Source organism: Amyelois transitella, chromosome 11 (assembly GCF_032362555.1).
Source record: "Amyelois transitella isolate CPQ chromosome 11, ilAmyTran1.1, whole genome shotgun sequence".
In the NCBI taxonomy this organism is placed as follows: domain Eukaryota; kingdom Metazoa; phylum Arthropoda; class Insecta; order Lepidoptera; family Pyralidae; genus Amyelois; species Amyelois transitella.
The window spans coordinates 9,455,166-9,474,703 of NC_083514.1; the positions used below are offsets into that span (position 1 = coordinate 9,455,166).

General features: G+C 36.1%; 1 protein-coding gene across 1 annotated transcript in view; it reads right to left on the reverse strand.

Annotated features, from left to right (window-relative positions):
• The window catches only part of LOC106136683 (tRNA dimethylallyltransferase), a 209,334-nt gene extending 191,211 nt beyond the window's left edge, over window positions 1-18,123 (reverse strand). The window contains exon 1 of the mRNA XM_060946564.1: window positions 17,967-18,123. Coding sequence (XP_060802547.1) covers window positions 17,967-18,107 — 141 coding nt within the window. The 5' untranslated portion in view covers window positions 18,108-18,123. The remainder of the gene's footprint in view (window positions 1-17,966) is intronic.
• Window positions 18,124-19,538: the final 1,415 nt, after the last annotated feature.

A 19,538-nucleotide genomic window follows, 5' to 3' on the forward strand; every position in this document is an offset into this window, starting at 1 on the left:
CAACTACATATTTGGGTGCTTGAAATTTTGTTTTTTAATCGTGATCACTTTTTATGAAGATATTTTTTTCCACGCTCTTTCTATCTATGTGGCGCAGCGGTAGTGCGCTTGTCTGTGACACCGGAGGTCCCGGGTTCGAATCCCGGTCGAGTCATGATGAGAAACAAACTTTTTCTGATTGGTCTGGGTCATGGATGTTAATCTATATAAACTTTTATTATTAAATATAGTATCGTTGAGTTAGTATCTCGTTTCGAAATTACTACGAGGCAAACTCAATTCTTGTAATTTGTCCCGTATATATTTATTTATTTATCCTATAACATTATAAAGTTTTTAAACATAGGCTCTGGGATCGAAATGATGTCTTAGGGGTCGATTGACGAACGATGAAGAGATATATACCTTATCTTCCCTCCTGCTCTTACGCTACGGGTAAATCTCAAAAATAGAACGATTACAGGTAAGTTGCCTGAATAAAGAAATAAATTCCCGATTGGCTTCACCACAAAACGTGCGATTTATTTTTAGCCTCTCCAAAAACAAAGTGAACTACAACAATAGTGGATAACAAGTAGAATACTACGCTCTGTCTACCACATTGTTGGGTGTGAAATAACTTTAACTTCGTGCTAGACGAATCAGGGTTGGCAGAAGTTGACGGTAATAGAACAACTTAATATCCGGAGTTAATTTTTGCCGGTTTACGAATTGTACCGCGTGGTTCGGAGCACGATAGAAAAGGACTTTTCCACCTCTTTGCCATAGATGTGGCACGGGTAAATAGGCAATTAAAAGGCACATACATTTAATGCATAAACATAAAACTTCATTACCAGCCTAGTAGCGAAGAAAGACGTAGTGTGAAAGTTAACATTTGCTATATTTGCCAAAAGATTGAGAGTAGCACTTATTTAGGTTTTATGACACACGAATCAGTAAGAAATTGGGAAATTGATGAAGATATGATATTGCCTTGTATAGTCATACAAATTATATGCAAAAGTGTCGACAAGATGGAAAAGAAATTGCGCTGAAACCATTTGGACATACATATGTAAACCTTGACATATAGACGACTAATGGAATTACAAGTCCCAGCCCTACAGTTGGTAACCATTTCAGGCGGAATATTTGAGTTTGTATGGATTGTGACATCATAGATGAGCCACTGACCTAGCAAGGCCGCCTCATCCATCAGACTAAACCACTTAATTCGGTAACTCAAATATAGTCTAGACTTTATGGATACCTTAATTTAATCCTTCCTTCTTACTACGGCCTAGAAAAGTTTAGAAATATCCACATGATTTATTGCATTGATTTGGTGAAATATTTCGTCCTCCATTACTGGAACACTGACTTTATAATTTCTTTTCTTTAAATAAGGGTAGCAAGGTACGAGTTTCGAAAGATTTCCTTATGCTTTTGTTTTTTATAAAATAAAAATGTCTTAATAGCATTAGAATAAAACTTTTAATCGTTCATACAATTTCTGAAAAACCTGGCTTCGTCTATGCTAATACCCGACACAAAAATGTTTGATATATCTGATGAGACAATCATTGGTGCCGATCGCCACCTAGTTACAGCGGATTGTCGTTCTGCTTTTTAGTCTCAAGATCTTGGTTTCAATTCTAAGTCGGAAAAAATATCTAAGTTCACTAAACCTATCTCAGAAAACCCTCTTTCTAACAATCCATCCACAAATACAAGAGATAATAGTAGACTTTATAATATGTAGTCATAATACTAACATTAACCAACGTGGAACGAGTGAGGCTTTCATAAAAGGACAGATTTAGATTACATTCGAACATGAAGAATAAACGTATATTATTGAAATTGTTAATTCTACAAAGGGACTAATGCCTTCATATAAAGGAACTAGCCTAGCAACATACATCTAATAAATCAGCCATAATTATTTTGAAATTCAGTCTAAACTAAACACATTATCAATATTTCACGCATTGGCGGAATTCCAGCAAGAACGTGTAAATTAATCAATACCTTAACAACCGTATCAACAGTCATGGGTGCTGATACGCGATACCCTAATAAGACCTCTAATTTACATCTAACATCGATAATAAATTTAAGTAACCATAATAAAGTAAATAAACGTTTTCCGCGTTTGCCAAAAGTCAAGAGCGTTCAAATGTTTGGCTGTGAATGTGCAGACGCAATGTTTAGCACTGATCTAAGACTGGTGGCCTCGGTAGGTCAGTGGCACATGATGTCACAACTAGTAGATGAAATATTCCGTACAAGTTCCTTTAATTTTATACCAGCAAATATAATGGACTTAGCAACAAACAAATTCTTGAACAATGTCCCCCACAAACATGATTTTGACTTTATAAATTTGGCATCTAATGCTTTGATCGCAATTGGACTGCCAGATCACAACTACTTAGTTCTCATCTTTGTTATATACCGCCATTAGGTAGCTCAAGTTACAACCTACTCGCATCCTTAAGAAATAAGTGTAAACCCAGTGTTCGTTCGCGCCATTTAGAATCGTCGTTACGGATGAGCCCCCCTCCATTCACGCAGTCTCACTACGCGCATTTCCTATTAAGTGCGCGTGCACTTACCCTCTCTATCTCTCTTATTGGTAATGCAAGTATTATCTCCCGACGCTATTAGACATCTAGGGTCCAACACTTCATCTTAAATTTGTGAATTTAGATTTATAACGAAAACATTTGATCTTCAATAAGGAAAATGCAATATTTCTTTCAAGTTTACCTCATGCAAATCCTTATGTATATATTGGGTGGGCTGCCAATTGTTTAAATCAGTGTTTATAGCAAGTTCAATTTTTTTTTTGTTGCTGTGATTTTTCATGGCAAAAGCTCCAAGAAACAATATCTTTTTGCAGCAATTATAACATCTGTAGCATCTAATTGTGCTACGAATATTTCACTAAGAATTTCACCATTCGCCAACGGGGAAGGAAAATATGCAGACTTTGCACTACCCAAACAAAACAATGATACATACGGATCATTGTATTGTAGCAACGTATTAGCAACTAGTTTGTCCTTTGTTTTATCAAAAGCGATAGTCTTAGACGGCCTCGCTAGGTCAGTGGCTCTTGACGTCATGACAACTCTAATATTCCGCACGCACTCTTCCTGATTCGTCTTCTATGATGGGTTTTTTACCCGACTGCCTATAGAAATGAGTATTATGTTTACAGGGTTCAGTTATAAAAGTATAACCTAAATGTGGTTCAGGGTTTAGGTATGTAAATAATGTTTAGTTCAGTAAAGACAGAAACTTTGTATTAGGACATTTCGACTTATGTTGCACGCAATTATGAATAGATTTTAATCAAATATAACTTATGGCTTTAGTATTACGGGGTATACTTTCATTTTTTACTTTTGTTTACTTCCAATTTCTCTGTTCGACCATCGAAAACTTCTCCTCTTAAGTCTCAAATAACTAACATGAGTCCATTAAACTTTGCCCATTATCAAGTTACTGAAATCGTACATTATTTGATAAAGAAATGAAAAGTAGGTAAGTAACAGGTGTTCCAACCACTGGGCCGAAGGTCGCCAAAATGATTCAAGTTTACGCCATTACGGAAATAATGGAATACGATTATGTTTTATGTATTGAGGGGCACGGTTTAAGGTGGAACGGAGACACTTGAGTCGCGAATGTCTGAAATTACTTGAATTTTAATTAATTATAGTTTAGAAATTTATTACTTTTCCGTACATTTCATTTCAAATCCTTACGGTATTCATTCAGCAGAGTAGAATAGCATTACTGAATGATGTTGGTCATATCTTCCTGTGAATTTCGAAACAGGTCAAAATTTATCAAATAAATTATGGTTGGTTGCTCGAGGCCGTCTTTTCGACATTTTTCTTTCTAATTTGATCAGAATCCAGTTCAGTGTCCATCAAACGACCAATCTTCGCCATTTCTTTTAACAAATGTGTATTGCTGGCCGTGCTGTCTTACAAGACCACGAACTTGGGAATTACAATCTAAATAATATTCGGTAATTATTTAATTTAGTTTTAAAGAAAAAGAAATGTTATCGCGTACTAACATAACTAATATATTACGCAAGGATGGATCAGTTCTAATTAATATTCTACAGGTACACAGTTAATATAAAGTGTATCGGACGTTGATTGCATTTTTATAACAATAGCGGCTAAATTAGGTGTTCGTTAGCATTACCGAGCTGATTACCATAATCCAATTGATTGGAGTTTGAAACGTAGAATTAGAAACAATGTAGTAAGGGGAGAGTGAAGAGGGTATGACGATGTAGGTTTAAAAAGAATCAAATTAAAAAACATTGTCCACCCCCTACTAGATATGATTCAATTTGGTATTTTTTTAAAATAATTTTGTTGGTAATCCATTCAAAGATACTTAAGCTACACTAAATGTAGTTTTTTTACCAGAATAGATTAACTACAATAAAGGTAGTAGCTAGTTCATTACATAACACTTCTTCAAAGACAGATGTATCCAAGCCAGTTAGCTTGGTTACAAAGTTTAAAATATCCCTAATTACCTCAGACCTTATCACCAATCAGTGTAAATTTTCGCTTGCGTTATCTTAGCAAATGCGTTTGACATCACATCAGTCACTTCACACACCTGCTCTTGTCATAGATAAAAGAAGTTTGACGTACTCGGGTCATTGTATTGGTGAATGCCAAACCGTGTCGTTGACTAGTCTTCGACGCGACATGGGGTATTTTAGACTTAGCTCGGTGTCATCATCTTCCAGGCATTTGAGTAAAGTCTTCCTATCACCACTATCTTAAGATGAGGAAAGTCCAGAAATTCATTCAATGCGAATCGAGATCCTGCAGAGGAATCTTCCCAACTAGGATCATGGTTAGACTACAAGTTCCTAAGAAGCGCAGATTCCTCACGATGCCCTTTGATGGCATCGTTGCTTAGAAAATAGTAATTGGCACATGCCCACGGCGGTATTCGAATGTGAGTACCTTGAGCCATCTAAGTCATGCTGATTTGAAGGAAACAATATTAAAAGTAAATTTTAAATTGGGTGATGCAAAAAGTGGCTTATCGCATTGTGTAATCTTGGAAGAGGATTAATTAAACCTTTTGGAAATGCGTGAGATCTCTCTCACACATTTCCAAAATGTTTAAAATTTGCCTCGGGTCAGCAATAACGTTTTCTCTAGAGCAATGACCAGATAACTTTTGTATTTGTAATTATTATGTTCGTAGTGACGACCACACTTACACTTTACACTAAATTATATGAATTGAATTCGCAATTCATATAATTTCCATAACAACATTACGTTTTCCTTTGTTACCAAGTTGTCCGCAATTTAAACAAAAACATAAGCAGAACAGCAGATGAAGTTGAAGCTGTAAGGGCAACGAATCTAGTTTCTTTGACAAATCAGAAATCTAAATCAATCAGGGTGACATTTTTTTTAGGAATGCCTTCAATATCTACACAACAGTGATATATTAATTACGAATATCGAATACAAATTTGAATTCTTTGATAACGGAACTTATGTAGTTCAGTATGGTAATTTACATAAAAAATGACAATGTTTTTTTATCATTAGCACTCATATATGGTAACGAATTACGAATATTTTTAAGTAGAATTTATTGTTGACATAGGGGCCGACCGTCACCTTGGGCATGACCTCGGAATTAGTAAAACTTTAGCAATTAAACAGACACAGCCCTTTGTTCTAAATCAATTTAACGTTAATTGTTTTAGATCTTATCGTATTGCCAGTTTTGATATTGTGTTTATGCTAAACGTTTCTGGATTTCCGGCAATAAATCGATTATTATTTTAAGTACGACAAATTCTTATGTACAACATATTTTATTAATGTCTTACCCAAAAGAGTAGTTAAATATGTTCAATATATAAAACCTCTGCATTATACATTATATATAATTTCAGAATTAAAAGAACATACGAGAATACTGTTGTTTTTCACAGCCAACTATTATTCTTTGTGTTAACAAAAACAATACACTAATACGTATAACAAGATTCAATTAATAAATATGATTATATTGTACAACAGATAAAATAGAAAGTGTATATATGGAGATGGTAGATGGTAGATGCTAGATGGTATCTTAAATTTAAACATGTATCTATCTCACTTGAACTGAAATAGTCTATCAATTCTTTCCGCCGTGGGTATATCGTGACTCGTGATTGAATCCAAAATCTGGGTTACAATTGACAGCAAGCATCCTACATCAGTGAAATCCGTGAGAATTTTCACAACTTATTATAACACTGAGATCTCGTCCATGTTTAGTAACAAAATAAGATTACTTGGTACTGCGACTTCGATCGTATTTGTGCTAGAATCTCGCATTAAATATATTATGATGCCATTGCAATTATTGGTTCAAAGTTCGACAGCCATTTTGGCGTGTGTATAATGGAACGTAACAACAAACATCCTGCCCCTTTCTATTTCAAAATTAATAAAATTTTCTATGATTTCTATCTGGCACATCAGTTTCGTATTCATTTGTTAAAAAAAAGAAATTAGGAATGGAACAGCTATTCAAATTCAAATGTCACCGGTGTAAACTAACAACGCATCATTTCACATGTGAAAGCGCCCTAAGTCGCCTGCTTTAGAATCTTTACATACGATTTGCAACTAAAATAGAACATATTAGCACAGTGTAGCCAACCTCTTAGTTTTAACTGTAGAGTGACTTAATTAATTTTCAGTTTTGACATACAAATCTCCATATTTTTCTTCGTTTTATAAAATTCCTGTAAAAGCTAATTCGACGAAAAATTTCATGACCAAAAAGTAAAAAGGTCAAGCGTCAAGTCGTCACAAAAAATTTACCTAACGTCTCGAAAAAATTTGGTACAGTTTTCAAACCTTTTCTACAATTCTCTGAATGGTTCTACAATTTTACTTAATATTGGAACTGGCAACACTGTATTAGCATGCGGCAGTGTTAACAACCTAGGATAGGACGTGGAACACTCATTAACATGTCTTTATGCTGCGCAATTTGCCGGATCACTTCTAATTTAAAAGTTATTTATGATTAGAAAGGCTATTTTTATACAAAGTCGTACATCTTATAAGGTTTGTCACGTGTTTATTGCATTACGGTCCAAGTTTGACTTGAATTCACCAGTGTAATACTAACCTAATTTTCATTACATTTTTACCAACAGGAAATATAAAGCGATTTTCTTAATTTTTTAATTTTTAAAATTATTTTTTTTATACTTTATTTAACTTATTGTGAAACGGAATTTAATGCTAAAAAAATTCTCTGCAAGTCAACCTTAAGGGAATCTCAAACAGATAATACTTTCAAGTAAGTACTTTAGTAAATGCCAATGAAGAAAAAGAGAGCCGTGTGGTTCCCGGCACCAATAAAAAAAGGATAGGACCACTCCATCTCATTCCTGCGGATGTCGTTAAAGACGACTGAGGGATAGGCTTATAAACTTGGGTTTCTCCTCTTAGGCGATGGACAAGCAACCTGTCACTATTTGAATCTCAATTCTATCATTAAGCCAAACAGCTGAACGTGGCCTATTAGTCTTTTCGGGTCTGTTGCCTCTGTCTACCCCGCAAGGGATATAGACGTGAATATATCTATGTATTTGTATTTTAGATTTGTATTGTACTTTAGTAAGTACATGGGACACTCATGTGTTCAATGCAATAATAAATCTTAAATTCGTTTCGAGGTTGCTTCACTACGATGTGATAATTAATATGTGTGCGATAGAAAACGCAATAATGACACCACAAAGCACCAGACCATAGACAAATATTGTTTCTACCGTCAAATATTTTTACATTGTTAAGAGTACAAGAGGTGTGACATTATCGGGTATTTTGTCTATTAACGCATTGACGGACCCGGAAAACGTGTGTGTACAGTCAACACTAGTTGTTGCCTAAAGCTTCACCCGCGTGAGAATTTCGGGAAGTTCAAGCAATTCCTTTTCACTTACAAAACAATAAAATCCTAGAAATTGTTAAAACTTATAAATAAAAAATTGATAACCTACTTTTTGTCTCATCTTGGCATGTGCGGTGTTCCACTCTCAGCTGGTAACGGCTTGGGTCCAGGATCCATTTTTTACATTAACATATAATATAATGATATCCATTGCGGGGCAGACAGAGCCAACAGTCTTTAAAAGTTTGACAGGCCACATCCAGTTGTTTGGCTTAAGATAGAATTGAGATTTAAATAGTGACAGGTTGATAGCCCATCGCCCAAAATAATCCCAAGTTTAAAGCCTATCCCTTAGTCGCCTTTTACGACATCCATGAGAAAGAGATGGAGTGCTCCTATACCACTGATGGCAAATTCAGTTCGGCTTTATATTATAAATGGCGACGGCCTCAATCAGAATTTAATCGTAAATTATCAATAAATAGTCCTTTGCTAGTCTGACAGAGCTCATAAAGGGGCCATAGAAATTGGAATCCCCAATTTATCACGTCTTTATCCTTTACGGGGTAAACAGAGCACACGTTTTGAAAAGACTGAAACACCGTCACTTGTCGTTCATCTTACATACATACATACATAAAATCACGCCTCTTTCCCGGAGGGGTAGGCAGAGACTACCTCTTTCCTTGCCACGATCTGTGCATACTTCCTTCGCTTCATCCACATTCATAACTCTCTTCATGCAAGCTTTGCATTGCAAGCGGCGGTTTCGTTACTCGTGACCTGACCCTTTACCAGGACGTCCTTAATTTGATCAAGATACGTTCGTCTAGGTCATCCCACTCCAACCTTTCCCTCCACATTCTCCTTGTATATTTACTCATTCATCTTCATGACTTAATTATGAAATTGAAAAATTACATTAAAATTAATATGCAAAAAATGTAACTGTTCCACCATTATTTGCAATCGTATTAATCAAAACTTATCTTCAAACAGCTGGTACAATCATACGGCCAGTGAATCATGTAAGATCAGTGGACGATGGGCGTAACAGGAATGACATCATCTCATTTGACATACTGCCGTGTGTCATAGGAATGGCGCGGGCTATCATTTAGGTTTGTTATGGGATATCTACATTAAAGTAGGTGGATTAATCTTTCTAACTGCTAGTACCCAGTTATCTGGGAAACAAATGTCTGGCCAAGGACTGAAGGAGACAGAACCAACAAATCTTAAAAAGACTGATTGGCCACGTTCAGCTATTTGGCTTTAAGATAGAATTGAGATTCAAATAGTGACAGGTTGCTAGCCCATCGCCTAAAAGAAGAATCTCAAGTATATAAGCCTATGCCGTATTCGCCTTTTACGACAGATGATGGGAAACAGATGTTGTGATCCTATCTTTTTGTCTATTGTTGCATTCTCTGTTTGTTTGCAAAAAGTGAAAAGAACAGACTGTCGATGGGACAGAAAGATTCTAAAATGGCGGCCGCGTAAGCTGAGCGTAGGAAAACCAGCCACTCTTTCTTAGTACAATGACCTATTGCAGGCCTTTAAACCGGTCAAGGTCTAGGACATTTAATGTCCCACTGTCATATCATCCTCCTGGTTACACCTTACCTCTCCGGAGAGAAGCCTGAGACATGCCTTTGATGACCTTTTTCATGTTCTATTATCTCCTTCAATCTATACTAATATTAAAAAAGTTGAAGTTTTTTTGTTTGTTTAAACGCACTAATCTCAGGAACTACTGGTTCGAATTAAAAAATCTTTTTGTTTTCAATAGAACATTTATCGAGGAAGGCTTTAGGCTATAAAACATCACGCTGCAACTATTAGGAGCGAAGAAATAATGGAGAATGTGAAAAAAATCGGGGAAAATTATTCATCCTTGAGGGCTTCAATGATGCCCAAAATAACTATTCCACACGGACGAAGTCGCGGGCATAGCTAGTGTAGTAATAAAAGGCTCGTCCTCCTTACAGCTATACCTAAATATTCCCCATCGAAAGCCCTCACTTTATTTAGCCAACTGAAGAGGCAATAGGCAGGCCACTTTTCTCGAAGGGCTGATGGCTAATGGGGCCAATAAATCATCAGTGGACACCACGTACCGGAAAGCGCAGAAACGTAGAACAACTCGGTGAAGTCCGCGGGGAAACATTGGATGCAGGTCGCCGCCAATAAAGCGAGGTGGAAAGACATTGGGAGAGGCCTATGTTCAGCAGTGGACGTCCTACGGCTAAAAGGATGATGATGAAGTGGTAGCTAGATATAGCCCCCCTTTTCTCCATCGCATGCATGGAGAAAAGTAAGTCTATATCTAGATACTGCGCCCGCGCCTGCTTCTTCGGCCTAGCCACCGTATTTCTTACATAAACTATTTAAATGTTTAACTGAAAAAGAAAATTATCTTCATCATTTCTTTATGACGGCCTCTGCGGCGCAGCGGTAGTGCGCTTGTCTTTGACACTGGAGGTCCCGGGTTCGAATCCCGGCCAGGGCATGATGAGAAAAAAACTTTTTCTGATTGGCCTGGGTCTTGGATATTTATCTATATAAGTATTTATTATAAAATATAGTATCGTTGAGTTAGTATCTCGTAACACAAGTTTCGAACTTACTTCGAGACTAACTCAATCAGTGCAATTTGTCCCATATATGTATATTTATATTTATATTTCTGCGAAGAAAGGAAGTAACGCTACACTTTGGCACCGATACACATACTTGCTGACTAATCCTCTAAGGTTTTTCACCTGCCTCACCTACGTAATTTGAAACGCAATGCATTACCTCGTCCGGTTGCGTGATTGTAGACAGTCTGCATCCAAATTAGTTTAGACAATTGAATTGCAATTGTTTGAGGATTTGTAACTAGATAAACTGAGCGACGAATGTGCGCCGTGTGGTTGCTGAGAGCTTTAACCATCTCATATGGGTTATCCCCGGCAAAGGTAGCGGAGATCTGACAGGTGTGACTTCGTGTATAAACCTGACTTACCCAATTCAGGTTCAAGTCTTGGTCAAGGTTGATATGGCGCATCCCGTGCCCTTCTCCAGTGAAGTGAAGACATAACCGTGTTTAGTGCATGAGGAAGAAAAAGAAAACTGAAGCGACGAAAGTCTTTGTGAGTCTTAAATTTTAATACAACGTACTTAACGTACTGCCGGCTTTTATTTACAAATTTATCTATATACAAAAACACAAATAACAACGTAGTACCAAGCAGTACTTTCCGAGTCTGTGACCTTATGTCTGTATGAATGTATGCTTAGATCTTTAAAACTACCCAACAGATATTGATGTAGTTTTCTTTATAGACAAGCTAGATTCAAGAAGAAGGTGTCTAAATGCTACCCGTGCAAAGTCGCTGGTTATATATTATATGGACATTTTAATTGCCTATTCAAATAACCCGCAAATACAAGAGGCAAACGGTATTTAACTTTTTAATCTTATCAGCCGGTGCACGGTCCAAAATGACACAAACACAAAAGTACCGACACTACAAATGCAGTAATTTTCCTGTAATTTCGTTGCAGATAAGACGCCTCCCCCTTATTTAATTGCCCGTTAAATGTCCTACACTTGAGTTCGGTTTTACTGTCAACCTTGCTTTTATAAATAGCTAGACTAGAAGCCGGTGACTTTAGAATTTATACCTTCCTGCGGGAATTTTCGGGAATCTTCAGACCTTAGACCACATGAGGAACCGATATTCAAAATCTCTAGACAACGTTTAAAGCTACGCGACTGTCTACATTTTAGCCAAAACGATAATTATGTCTCGCACTATAGATTGTCGTATGGTTCCAGCACTAAAGATTAAGACCACTCCATATCTTTCTTATGGATGTCGTAAAAGGCGACTAAGGTGAAGGCTAACAAACTTGGGATACAGCTTGTAGGCGATAGGCTAGCAGCATGTTTTCACTATTTGAATCTCAATTTCATCATTAAGCCATAGTTGGACCGTAGCTTTTCAGTCTTTTCAAGACTTATCTCTGTCTACCCCGCAAAGGATGTAGCCGTCATTATAAACACTATACATGTTCTACAAATTTTTAGGATCCAAAATGGACCCTAGACAAACACCATAATACGGGTCAACTTATAACATCCATCTTTTTGGTCGGAAGTTAATCAGACAAGGAAGATTTCAAACTTCATTAAATGAGATATTACGGTTGTGAACTGGAACACAGCATAATCACAACATAAATAAACAATAATACCCACTATCTGTTAACAAAACAAACATAACAAAGAGAAAAACAAATAAATTGTGACGACATTATTTATCAAGCTCACCAAAACGGGTACTTACAATATGTTGTCATGCGTGTATGACCTTGGTAAAAAAAAAACCGTTTTAAGAATCTTCATTCACATTTACATACATACATACATATAATCACGTCTACATCCCTTGCGGGGTAGACAGAGCCAACAGTCTTGTAAAGACTGATAGGCCACGTTCAGCTGTTTGGCTTTAAGATAGAATTGAGATTCAAATAGTGACAGGTTGCTAGCCCATCGCTACATTTACATACATACAAATATCACGCTACAACTCTTACGGGATAGACAGACAGCGATCACGAGACTGAAACCACGCTGAGTCTGAAATTATAATGTATAATGTTGTGTAATGATAGTTTGGATGGCGTAAAAGGCGACACAGGGATTGGCTCATTCATCTAGTGCAGCTTTGACTTGCTACCTTAGATCATGCTATGATCATGGATGGGTTAGGTTCACTTGCAAAGGTAGCGGAGTCAGAAGGGAGTCGTTTCGTGTAAAAAATGACTCACCCAATCTAGGTTCACGGGCAAAAGACGGACAATCTATACTAATATTATAAAGCTGAAGAGTTTGTTTGTTTGAACGCGCTAATCTCAGGAACTACTGGTTCGAATTGAAAAAATATTTTTGTCTTGAATAGACCATTTATCGAGGAAGGCTTTAGGCTTTATTACATCACGTTGCAACTAATAGGAGCAAAGAAATAATGGAAAATGTGAAAAAAAACGGGGTAAATTATTCATCCTTGAGGGCTTCAATGATTCAGACGCGGACGAAGTCGCGGGCACAGCTAGTATATTATATTTCTATCGTCTTATATTATTTAGATAAATCAATATACATGTTTATGTAAGTGAAAGCCCATCCACTGTAGCAATGGCGTGATCCTATTCTCTAGCGCCGTGAACCGCACAGCACAACATCTCAATTATACATTATAATCATTACTCTGATCAGTAAGGATGATAATAAAAAGGATCTTCGTTACACAAGTGCTATTGAGATAGGTAGCAATGACTCGTGAACAAGAGAATCTCAGGCCAATGGTCAGTTTGGTAGGAGGCGCCGGCGGGTGGCGGGAAATACCAGCGCTGGCCTTGACGGAGACGACGAACCCGCAGCGGAATGCTAACACGACCTGCCGAAATTAATAGTATACGACACATTTGAAGATAAAACGAAGGGTTGGGACGATTCGCAAATCGAAACTTATTTTGGGCTCTTTGAAGGCTCGTCAGAAATAAAAAGCGAGACAGCGATAGTGTTTCGCGCGATAAAAATGTAGTCGCGCGTGTCATGCTACGGGGGTTTGTCATAGTAATCCTGACTCTAGTGATGACACATCCGGGCAAATGTCAAAAGGATAATGCACATAATGGACAATATGTAATATTAAACAATAAATTATTTAATTTTTTTAAATCTAATCTGATTGAATATGCTACTCTCCTCAAGATGACAATCGAAGTGTTCAGCAGAGAGATCACACTTCTAGACGGACAAAGTCTGCTAAATGCAAGTTGTCAAACATCAGTATCGTTGTAATTAACATAATTGCTTTATTACATAATTAACTGTGAGCAAACTATAAAACATTCATAACTAATTAATAAATTGGGTCAATAAATACTTCCTTAAAAGATATCTTTACGACTATTTGTAGGAATTTTTTGTATATACATTGTAATGTCAAAATCATCTGATTTCGTCTTCCAACTTTTTTTTCTATTATGCAGAACAGTTAGCAAAGGAAATAACGTTTTAATGGCAAAAGGCCACAGATACCGCAATTATTCTTTTTAAGCCATGACGTAACTTAATAGGTATGTGCAAATTTAAGGACGTACAGGGATGGAACTATCATGATTTAAATTAACGTTTTCCTTATATTCATTTATTAAAAGCGTGTGTCTATATCTATCTATCTACTTGGTCAAACCTTCCAGATAGTAAGTGCTAAAGTAAACGTAAACCTTCGTTGGGACAAATTCTGTTAATCTAACATTTATAAACTGAAAGAAAATATTATAAGACTTAAGTAATTTTTGTTTTATATCAAAGGAAGACGTCATCGATTGAATATACATTATGCATGCATGCAAGTCTAGGGATGTGAGTGTAATAGGTAAAATTTTACATAGAATAAGTATTATTTTACATGACACTAGGTTTCTAGGTCATGTTTTTTCATACATCTTAAATATTTATCTTTATATTCAATTCTACTTTTGTCCAATAGTTTAGTCGTATAATATACTTATTTCAGGTCAGGGACTTATAGACATTAAATAAACGCATGATATTAGCCAGACGTGAACTTCGTGACAATTCCTACTCTTCAAAGTTATTTCGTAAACGTAATAGTTACGTGTTGTGCGAGACGCTAATAGTGTGTGAAAAGTGTACGCAGACGCAGAAAAAATTGTACACGCAATTTGATTTACACGATTGTATCAACTAATATCGTCCTCAAGCGCGACACGAGACATGAATATTAATTTAAAATTACAATAAACAATTGCTGACATTAAGAAATACAACAATAAAATAACAACTTAAAATTCGCTTCGGAGCTAGAAATAGCCTTAGAAATATACTAACTAATAACTACATACTGCCTAATTTTATTGACATACATAAAGTTAAGCTAACTTACGCTGCAGATAAACAATATCAGAGTATTTATCTAATATTTTTAATTATCCTTAAAGCTACAACGGGTGAACTTTAAACTAAAACATTCTCAACCAGTTAGTCATTCCGGTAGAAAAACCAACTAAAACGATGGTAGTGAATCCTCAAGAAAACTTTAGAATGTCTTAGTTTTCTACTTAGTAAAACATAAATGCTGACGACAAGCCCGCAAGTATAAAAAATAATGTAGATAGATAAATAGATAGATAAACTCTGTATTGCACCGTAAGAAAAAGAAAAACAGAAAAAAATAATAATGTATAGGTAAATTAAAATAATAAAATCGAAATGGAACGCTTCCGAGACATTGAACTTGAACTGCACATTTATCTGGTCACGTAGCGTATACTACATTCGGCGGCGACCCGCCCGAAGGCTGCAAGTCGTCCCGCGGCGTCTGGTTATATAACGCGGAGACAAACTCGGACAATCGGCGAAATTCCATGCACCGAAACAAATTACATGCACGATTGGCGGATTAAGATAACATAACAAGCCGTAAGATTGCCAATTTTAGCGATCCGCCGGTAAATGTTTGGGAAATTAAATGTATCGATATATTTTTTTTAATAGAGACTAAACTGAAGGATCGAAACCTTAAGACTAGCCTTCGCCCTGGAGGTCTTCATAAATTACTTGATCGATTAAATACGATTTTTTCGTCATAGAGTTAGATCGGAGTTTAGACGGTAGTTTTTTCGTCATTGAAGCAGCTTCACCCAATCAAAGATATTCATGCGACTCCAGTGAACACAATCCAGGGTCATTGGTGCAACTCGAGCTCCTCTCCAGGAAGGTGAGGTCACAACTGAAACTAACCAGGTGCATCATCATGCCAAATATTGGTATCATTATACCAAATGTATTTCTTATAACTTTTACATGGGAGTAATCTGTGTTTTTCCTGCATAGTTAAAACGTCGAGGAGAGAGATTGAGAGAGAGAGATTAAGAGATTAAAATTATGCAAAGAAAATTGTAACAGAATTTGAGTAAAAAATTTTTAAACAACAAAAAAACATTAAAAATTGTTCTACATACATGAATATCAGAAGAAAAACCATGTCCTTTTGGCAGTTAAACTGACTTCTTCAACTTCAAAACCCACTTCATATTTGGGGTTGGATCGCCATTAGCAGGTCTGATGATATTTTAAAAGAGACTGAAAGGTATACAACAGGTATGCTTATATGGTTTGGTCATATACAGTGGATGAATAAAAGTAGGTTGATGATGATGAAGCAATAAAAAAAGAGAATACAAGAAAGAGGACGGAATGTTGGAAGGAGAAGACTTTAAGACTAATTTGGGGGACCCTAACTGACCAAAATGAAAGACACTAATAAATGTAGATGAGTGACAAATGTATGCAGGGATTGTGAGAATGCAATGATAAAGTTTATATTATCTCAAGGTAAGAGGCATACTCAGCATATTTTTTTTAAATTATTTTGGGATATTTCATTTATCACTTAATAATAATTGTCACATTTTTTGGTTTCACAATATTAGTTGACTTTATTATTTTATTTATTATGTTAAGTTTAAGTGCCGTGTGGTTCCCGGCACCAATATAAAAAAGAATAGGATCACTCCATCTCATTTCCTGTGGATGTTGTAAGAGGCGATTAAGGGATAGGCTTTTAAACTTGGATCCTTATTTTAGGCGATGGGCTAGCAACCTGTCACTATTTGAATCTCAATTCTATCATTAAGCCACACAGCTGAACATGGCCTGTCAGTCTCTTCAGGCCCGTTGGCCCTGTCTACCCCGCAAGGGATATAGATGTGACAATATGTATGTATGTATGTTAAGCGTCTTTGAGTTTATCCAATCAGTTATTTTCCCACTACATACTCTCTCTTTAACAAAAGAGAGAGTAATCTTTTTTAACCTTGTTCAACTTTATTGTGCACAATGTAAATTACATGGTTATTCGCCTCTGATAAAGCTTGTGAAAATAATGAGACCAAGGTGAGAGTAAAAGGTTTTAAAAATAAGGGGAGTCCGCCCAAGAAACGAAAAGGAGTGACTAATGGCAAATAAATTGGAAGAAACTATTACAGTGGGCCCCTGACCCCATGATAAGAATACTTGTGAGAAAATACTTTTGGGAAAAATATTAACTACCAATTTTCCAATAAGATTAAGTATAATAATAAAATGATTAGATAATAATAAGTCACAAGGTTTTCACTTCCTAATATTTTAATTTAAATTCAAAATTCAAATTCAAATATTTTTTTATTCATTATTGTATGGGACATCACTTAATAATTGTCAAATCTTTTGGCTTCACAAAATTGGTTGCCGTCAAATGAATTACTTAAAACTAAGTTTACTGCTGCTTCCAAAGTTTCAGTTCAGAATAAGTGCTAACAAACTGCACTGCAGCATTTTCATCAATAACGTTAACTTAACAATAGGCACCTACTGTGTTTATTAATCTGTTGGGTTACTTACCCTACACACAAAAACAAAGTTTCCGTAGAAATTTTGTTAACCAATTGTTACCATGCTGTTAGACAAGCAAAAATAATGAACAGTTTGGAAAACTGGCGATAGTACAGACTATAATTAAGTTACTGTCTTGCACAGGATGGGTATTAGACTTGCTTTAAGAAAGACATAAGGAACGCAGGCATATACAAAGCAAAGCACCTGATTTCATGACACTTGCACAGTTCAGTCAGTTTTAAACAAATCTTATACATAAATATTGTGTATGTAACTTATATCCTATATATATATATATCCTATAAGAATATAGAAGTTTGTTTACAATTATCACTTTAAGAACTATTCATTTGAGGTTAGATATAATTCAGTTCATGTTTCAATAGAAAAGCACACATTTATAGGAAAATTTGCTCTTTGCTACAATTATCACAGTTAAATTCTAATGTGTAATATAGAATCTGATAAGAATTTATCACAGACAAGAAGAAAAGAGAATCGGTATTTTTGAGGTTATAAAATCTAACCTTATCGGACTTACCTGCATGGAATCTGCACTGATGATCTCAGTTCCAAATTTCTGAGCCAATTCCACACTTAACTTTGTTTTTCCTGTTCCAGTTGCACCTAAAATTATCACCATAGGGATGCGAGAAGAAATAACACTCCGAAAAGCCATCATCAGGCGAGCGCGCGAACTTCACTATTATTTTGAATCGTTCTTGACAACTTCATGCACTTGTCATTCCAATTAGCGTTTCATTCTAGGCAGGGATATTTTCGACTGCGTGATTTTATCACACACATAGATACACAGATAATTTACAGGTAACCTTGTAAGCTAGTCCGCGATTTCGTTCGCACTTTAGTACTATCTCGTTGACAGCTTATTCCACAAATACAAAATACAGTAACTGAGACTGTTAATTCTTTGAAGTGTCCTCACAGACGATCTGCGAGTACCTCTCCTATAACCTTTGACATGGAAATGTCCCATGGGAATTTTTGACTCAATTTTAGGCTGTCTGTAAAAAATCAGCGAAAAAATCATTCGTTCCGGTCATGTTCGATTTTTTCCTGCCGACGGCCTCTGTGGCTCAGCGGTACTACGCTTGTCTGTGACACCGGAGGTCCCGGGTTCGAATCCCGGTCAGGGCATGATGAGAAAAGAACTTTTTCTGATTGTCTTGGGTCTTGGATGTTTATCTATATAAGTATTTATTATAAAATATAGTATCGTTGAGTTAGTATCTCGTAACACAAGTTTAGAACTTACTTCGAGGCTAACTCAATCAGTGTAATTTGTCCCGTATATATTTATTTATTTTATTTTTCCTGTTGTACTTAATTTAGTTTTTCTTTTATTTACAGACTGGATTTGAAACAAAATCTTATTATTGTATGTATTAGTATAAATTTGAATACCGTGCCGTGTGGTACCCGGCACCAATAGAAAAAAAAGAATAGGACCACTCCATCTCTCTTCCATGGATGTCGTAAAAGGCGACTAAGAGTTAGGCTTATAAACTTGGGATTCTTATTTTAGGCGATGGGCTAGCAACCTGTCACTATTTGAATCTCAATTATATCTTAAAGCCAAATAGCTGAACGTGGCCCATCAGTATTTTCAAGACTGTTGGCTCTGTCTACCCCGCAAGGGATGTTAACGTGATTATATGTATGTATGTATGTTGAATACCCCGATTGTCAGCTACTATTTTCAAGTTCGCATCTTTGCGCAAGCATGTTGACAAAAATTACTATATAACTACTTACTTCATATTTTTACATACATACTTACCATAGTTTCCATGTTGATCTGTGTGTGGCAGCATAGATACTCAAAGTTGCCGCTTTTTTACCCGCGCAGAATTCCGATACATATTATATTGTCATCAAATTTTTATGCGCGATATATAAATATATATCTTATATATAAAATTCTCGTCTCACATGTTCGTTCCCGTACTCCTCCGAAACGGCTTGACCGATTCCAATGAAATTTTGTGAGCTGAGTAGGTGAATCGGCCAACATCTATTTTTCATACCCCATTTTAAGGGTTGTCCACCCTTAACATTTTTAAGAAACTAGAATTTATTTAAAAAATATTTA